The 7456-nt window shown below is 40.7% G+C and overlaps 1 protein-coding gene across 7 annotated transcripts in view; it reads left to right on the top strand.

Moving 5' to 3' along the window:
* The first annotated feature begins 4 nt into the window (after window positions 1-4).
* Window positions 5-7456, top strand: part of C16H11orf54 (chromosome 16 C11orf54 homolog) — a 34633-nt gene continuing 27181 nt past the window's right edge. For 2 of the 7 annotated variants that reach the window (XM_028501298.2, XM_028501297.2), the window contains exons 1-2: window positions 92-142; window positions 2061-2150. In XM_028501298.2, the coding sequence (XP_028357099.1) occupies window positions 2078-2150 (73 nt within the window). In that variant the 5' untranslated portion in view covers window positions 92-142; window positions 2061-2077. Of the gene's footprint in view, window positions 143-1367; window positions 1674-2060; window positions 2151-6234; window positions 6297-7456 lie in introns of those variants that run through there. The other 5 variants (XM_007117562.4, XM_007117560.4, XM_007117559.4 and 2 more) reach the window with 5 other exon arrangements.

Below are 7456 nucleotides of genomic sequence, written 5' to 3'. Positions count from 1 at the left end.
GACGACCCGCGGGGCGCCATTTTGATCTCCGTGAGGGGAGGAGCTATTTCGAGTGGGCGGGGTCTGATCTCCCGGATCCAGAGGAGGCGGAGTTGACTGAGGCAAGATCGGGTTTCAGGTGTAGGCCTCCCTCACCAGTTAGGTAAGTGGAGTAGACAAGAATATTTAGGCAAACTACAAGAAATAAATTGTGGGGTCAGGTGAACGGAATGACTGTGAACTGCAAGGAAACAGGCACTCCACCTGCCTTGCTTCCAGTGGTCTCGCCTTTGCTGAGCTGTCCTCTGACTTCTCAAAATCTGATCTCGAGTGTGTGTGGGGGTGTGCGTGTGTGTACGGTGCCAGGTGTGTTTTGTCATATTATGTCTACTTTTGCCTTCAGAAATGTCCTCTGCGTTAAATTGTAAGACGATCATGCTTTGACCGAGACTCAAAATGTGTAACCTTTGTACTGGAAGCCAGTGTTACCCCGTAGTACATCCAGGTCCCCTCTCCCCTTCGGACTTTTGTTAACTACTCTTTCACTCAGAGCTAAGTGTCAGCCTCCCAGGGGTTGGTTAACATATCACAAGAGATACCAGCGGCGAATTTTTTTGTTTGTTTTCTCCCTTAGTTCGCTGAATGATAAATGAATGTTAAGATAAAAGTTTAAACTAGTTTAGTTTTGGTATTTGGGGGTTTTTTTTTCCCCCAAAGTAGTTACAAAAAGGAATGAGCTGGCTTGATTTGTCCACTTTCAGACCTCTTGTATCATATGCATATGATAAAACCAGGAAAGCCGTCTAGTCTTAATCTGTGGTTAGTGTCATTTTCGGATTGGACAGACCTGTAAGGTAATCTAGCCTCTTTACTCAATTTTGCTCTAAATGTTGAACAATTCCAGGCACAGTCTAGTCTTCTAGGCATTATGAAGTACCGTAAACTCCAGAACAGGGATTGCATGTCTTATTCACTGCCATGTTCTATAACATGCCTGCCTATGTAATTTGTGAATCTCAGTATGAAATGAAAATGCGGGGCCCCTTGTTCAAAATGCAGGGGGACAGTGCCATTAAAGGTACTAAACTATAAGCTGTCTCCTTTCTTCTGTAGTATCTCTTTCCACTTGTCATGATGTTTTAATTAATAGCATTAATTTGCTATTATTAATGACATTAATCATTCTAGTTTATTGATTTATTATTAATTAATCACTAATTATACTATTATTAAATAATAGCATTAATTTGCTATTTATTGTCACTCTAAGTAAAGAAAAATTGAGTTGAACTCATTAGCATGAGATTTGCCACTCTATTCTGCAATACCAGTTTTAAATACAAACATAAGAACATTTAGCTTGTATGCAGAATTACTGAAATTTCACAATTCGTACTATGTAGGCGTATGTATTTTGTTCTTACTAGAACACTGGATACTGCACAAAACTAGCACCCCTGTATTTATTTTACTTCTCCATGCGTGCACATTCTACCTACACTATGGAATCCAGGGAATTTGAGTCTCGAACTCCCTGAGACTGTGCATCTACCAGCATTCTATGCTCACAGGACTTAAAACACTTTTTGTGAATGGGAAGCAAGGAATGTTGGTGGACATTCACATAGACCCTCTCTCCTCTGATCCCAAGCATGTTCCATTGTCCTATCCATCTTAAAAGTTCAAATATAAAGGTAAGAATTTAAAAAAATATTTATTTTATTTATTTATTTGTCTGCGCCAGGTCTTAGTTGCGGCACACGGGGTCTTCATTGTGGCATGCAGGCTCTTAGTTATGGCATGCAGGATCTAGTTCCCTGACCAGGGATTGAACCTGGGCCCCCTGCATTGGGAGCGTGCAGTCTTAACCACTGGACCACCAGGGAAGTCCCTAAAGTTAAGAATTTAAAGATGGTGGCAATGGAGCATAAACCACGTGCTATTCTGAGCACATGGTCCTGTGTAACTTCACTAGTTGCACATCCATGAAGCCAGCCGTGTCCCAGAACCTTATGAGTCTGGAATGTCATAAATGTTCAATAAAAAAAACTAAGGCTGAACTGGTATCCATTGTATGCTAGGTACCTGGAAGACAAATATGAGAAATACAGTCCTATCTTCAAAGAGATCGCAATCTAAGGGACAGAAACAAAGCAAACAGATGACCACAGGTATACTGAGTGCTATATGGTTGCTCTATACAAACTTACCCTTATTGTGAGCTGAATTGTATCATTCCCTCACCAGTTAATGGCAAGGTATAATGTGATGAGTTCTGGGTTTACAGTGGGCTAGATTTGGTTTTGAATTCTGTTTCTGCCACTTAATAGCTGAGTGATCTGGAGTAAATAATATATTCTCTCTGGCCTATTTCCTCTTGTAAAATGAGAAAGATAATATGTCATTGTGTGAGGTTTTGAAGGAATGTCTGTAAAGTGTCTAACATACTGTCTGGCTTACAGAATGCAGTTTGTCAATAGTTATCGGCCATAGTTGGTCTACCCCTTTAGGCATTGCCTCTGCAGCTCCATTTATCCTTCTCCCTCCTATCTTCCATTCTTCCCTTCTCTAGACCCTACTTCTGGGCCACTGACTCCCAGCAGTGGAATCTGGAGAGTAAATGTTGTTTGCCTCCATGTGGCCCAAACCTGTCCTCCTAGAGCCACTCTGGATTTGTATTAGAACTTTTCTAACCCTTTTCTCTCATCACTCCAACTCCAACCTCCTCTTCCCTATCTCTCACTCACACAGAAACACCCTTATACACACTACCACGCTGCCTTCTGGGCTTTTGGCTTGCATTTCTAAACCAGTTATTCAGGCTGTAGCCTCCTAGGGTTGGAATTTGTTTCTGTTTTGGTGGGGAAAGAAAACAAAAACCTGACCTTTGAAAGATAATAAAGGGTGTAAAATTAGTGATGCAGGAGATATAGATGGGCCCCAGGCTGAGCAGCTGAAATCTGTCCTGTGTGGACAGCTACTCCAAGATAAGATAATGCCAGGAGCTGGGAGGAGCTGAGTCCCACCCAGAAAAAAGATAAAGAGACCACATAGTTCTCATTCTCAAGGTCAAGGAGATCTTCCCAACTATACAGGTGCAGAAAGGCTGGGGATGTGGGAAGGGAGGGGGCACCACCCCATAGTAGGTGATGTCAACCTTCCCATAGGTCTCTGCATTAAGAGATGTGCACACATACAGGGGAGAACACTGAGTTATACCAAATACGGACTCAGAGCCAGGCAAAGCAAGACATTGGCCAGAGGAAACCCGCAAGAAATGCCCCATATAAGTGATTTAAACTACCACGAAGACGCAACTCTCTTAGTCCACCCATGTGTGTCTATTCACACGTACTTTTTTCCCTCCTGATAAACACTTTACTTGTTTCACTAATTTCCATCTCTTTGTTGAAATTAATTTTTACAAATAAGACAAGCCAGGGGCCTTTGTCACTAGCCACTGGCCCTCGTGGTATAGTGGCTAGGATTCAGTGGTCTCACTGCCATGGCCTGACTTCACTGGGGAACGAGATCTTGCTTCAAGCTGCTGCAGGCCGAGGCCACCTGAGAGCATTAGGATTGTATTTAATTTAAACTTGAGTCTTTATTATTCCTACTGTAAGTAGAAATATCTAGAGTGCTTTTATTATCTTCATTTTAAATAAACATGGTATTCACTGAGCAGATTTTTACGTGTTCTTAATTAGTACTTGCTGGTTTCTAATAAAGAAAATATAAGATGATGGGCCTTCCCTCGTGGTCCAGTGGTTAAGACTCCACACTAACACTGCAGGGCGCACGGGGTCCACCCCTGGTCTGGGAACTAGGATTCTGCATGCTTCGCAGAGCGGCCAAAAAAAAAAAAGAAAAAGAAAGAAAGAAAATATAAGATGTCAACATTTGGAAAATCTAGGTGAAGCATATATGAGATTATTTGTATGTATTTTCTGTCCATCTGAAATTATTTCAAAAAAGTTAAAATGGCTCATTCCTAAACAATTATAGCTTATTCAATTCGAAAATATATTTTCGGGAATTCCCTGGCTGTCCAATGGTTAGGACTTAGTGCTTCGCTTTCACTGCCGAGGGCCAGGGTTTGACCCCTGGTCAGGGAACTAATATCCTGCAAGCCTCTGTGCGCGGCCAAAAAAAAAGAAAATATATTTGAGATCATCTGAATATGATTATATAGGGTTTGGGGCCCATTATCAACACTTTACATTTTCTTTGGGAGACCAAATTATGCATATTAAGTAAATAAAGGGTAATAAAGTATTATTTGATAAACTACTAAAGAAATGTCATGTCTTAAATGTATGTTTGTGGAGGATGTGTTATTTGATATTATCATCAAAATTAGAAATCCAGTATCTAAGAAAACTGTGAATCTTTGGAAAATTTAAAAAAAAATTTTTTTTGGAAGAGTATTTCAAGTGATGTTGAAGGACCATCTTTCACTTACTAAGTAATGGTATATCAGAGATTATTCACATTAATGAGGTATTTCATTAACAATTTTAATGAGAACTCCAACAGTGTTCTTAAAAACAGCCTTAACAGTTTTGTCTTTATTCCTTGTTGTGATTGGCCTCCAGTGGGATTCCCCACCTACCTCATATTACTTTCGTTTGTTTGGGTTTTTTTGCCTGCATTTTATTTAACTCTCTGCTTGCACACCTCATCACCTGTACACTTGAGGTAAGATACTAATCTCTGTGCATATATGTCTACTTATTGTAAAATAAATTTAGCATATATTTTTAAAAAATCAAATTATAATTGGTTAGGTTATCAGAATAATTGAACATTGAAGCTGTTTACCAAGAAAATATGTTTATTTGTAAATGAAATAATTTGAATTTCAAAAGCTAATAATTTGTAGAAGTTTCCATTTCTCTTAGTAATTTAAATTTTCTCTTGTAAAAGGGATAGTCTAGGAAACTTGTTTAACTTTTAGCCTGAATGTCAAATATGGAATAGAAAACACAAGTAAATGATCTATTATAGAATTACCTAAGCATCCTGTACCGTTATCTACAACCATTTAAACACATTCATAAACCTTAATAACTACCTTTGCTTCAGGATGTATATTCCTTAAGTCAACCATTAGAAAGCTGCATGTTAGGCTTCCCTGGTGGCGCCGTGGTTGAGAGTCCGCCTGCCAATGCAGGGGACACGGCTTCGTGCCCCGGTCCGGGAAGATCCCACATGCCGCGGAGCGGCTAGGCCCGTGAGCCATGGCCGCTGAGCCTGCGCGTCCGGAGCCTGTGCTCCACAACGCGAGAGGCCACAACAGTGAGAGGCCCGCGTACCGCAAAAAAAAAAAAAAAAAAAAAAAAAAAAAAGCTGCATATTCAATCCAGATACATGACTGAAGAAAATGAATCATGTGCCCTCTTGGTTTGGTATTCCTCTTGTCTATTTTAAATGTCAGCTATTTAAGGTATTAGTATTAAAAGACGTTACTTGGACATTTCTCACTTGGAATATTAAATAGAAGAAGTTATGGTTGCCTTTCTGTGAGGACAGACACCTAAATGCCCTTTTGCCCTCTTTATATAACTGAACTCTTTCAGAGCAGCAGTTGTTCATGCTTGGTGCACTGCGATAATTAGCCTACAATTGCTTTATTTTGTACATCCTCGTGAAACCTCAAAACTCAGATTGGGACTTGAGCCCACGGGCTGAGACTTGACCCCAGCCAAAACTCCGATTGGGACTTGAACACACTGTCCTTTAATTGAGATCACACACTCAGGACTTAACGAAGCTCAGGTTCTTTATGTCTCATCACAGAAAGAATTCAGTGAGAGACAAAGTGATAGGTAAGAAGTGGATTTTTTTAGATAGACAGAATGCGGTCCATCTCAAAAGGTGAGATGGCCTTGGGAGAAACACACTCCACAGAGTGTGGAACACCTCAGAAGGTGAGAGGCCCCGAAATATGGGGTAGTTAGTTTTTATGGACTGGGTAATTTCATAGGCTAACACGTGGGAGGATTATTCAAGCTATTTGGGGGAAGGGGCAGAGAATTCCAGGAATTGGGCCACTGCCCACTTTTGGCCTTTTATGGTCATGGCACCTGTGGGTGTGTCATTTAGATGCTAATGCATTACAATGAGCATATAATGAGGCTCAAGTTTTACTGGAAGTCTGCCATCTTGGACCTAGTTGGTTCTAACCAGTTTTTGTGTCCCCCAACGGCTATGTCATTCTTTTAAAGGTTGTGTCCTGCCCCCTTCCTGTTTCAGAAAGAAGATGTCTTGTGCTGAGTATTCTTTTCATGTGCCAAGTCTAGAGGAGCTTGTTGGAGGTAAATGCAATGCTGACTTTTTTAAATTATCCTAAGGAAAAAAATTTAAAAATAAAAACATTCTAAGATCAGGTTTATACATAGTACTTTTGACACAGAACTAATTTTCCTTTTCTGTATTTGTTCTGTACTGTTTTTCTTGAGAGAGTCCAAAACTCTGCCCCTCAAAAAAAATCTAAATTCACGATTCAAAGATTCTTGATGAGATACGAACTTTACAGAATGAAAATGAATATGGTAATCCACAATTTAAACATGTGTGGTGCCCAAAGAGTTGTACATTATTGCTTTATTAACTTTTTTTTAACATCTTTATTGGAGTATAATTGCTTTACAGTGTTGTGTTAGTTTCTGCTGTATACCAACTGAATCAGCTATATGCAAACGTATATTCCCATATCCCCTCCCTCTTGCATCTCCCTCCCACCCGCCATATCCCACCCCTCTAGGTGCTCGCAAAGCACCAAGCTAATCTCCCTGTGCCATGCAGCTGCTTCCCACTAGCTGTCTGTTTTACATCTGGTAGTGTATATATCTCAATGCTGCTGTTTTACTTCGTCCCAGCTTACCCTTCCCCCTCCCCGTGTCCTCAAGTCCATTCTCCACATCTGCGTCTTTATTCCTGTCCTGCCCCTAGGTTCTTCAGAACCATTTTTTTTTTTTTAGATTCCATATATATGTGTTAGCATATGGTATTTGTTTTTCTCTTTCTGACTTACCTCACTCTGTATGACAGTCTCTAGGTACATCCACCTCACTACAAATACTCATTTCGTTTCTTTTTATGGCTGAGTAATATTCCATTGTATATATGTGTCACATGTTCTTCATCCATTCATCTGTCGATGGACACTTAGGTTGCTTCCATGTCCTGGCTATTGTAAATAGTGCTGCAGTGAACATTGTGGTACATGACTCTTTTTGAATTATAGTTTTGTCACGGTATATGCCCAGTAGTGGGATTGCTGGGTCATATGGTAGTTCTATTTTTAGTTTTTTTTGTTGTTGTTTTTTTTTTTTTGTGGTATGTGGGCCTCCCTCTGTTGTGGCTTCTCCCGTTGCGGGGCACAGGCTCTGGACGTGCAGGCTCAGCGGCCATGGCTCACGGGCCCAGCCGCTCCGCGGCACATGGGATCCTCCCAGACCGGGGCGTGAACTCG

This window comes from Physeter macrocephalus, chromosome 16 (genome assembly GCF_002837175.3).
Source record: "Physeter macrocephalus isolate SW-GA chromosome 16, ASM283717v5, whole genome shotgun sequence".
NCBI classification, from domain to species: domain Eukaryota; kingdom Metazoa; phylum Chordata; class Mammalia; order Artiodactyla; family Physeteridae; genus Physeter; species Physeter macrocephalus.
This window is presented reverse-complemented; position numbering and strand designations above follow the sequence as displayed.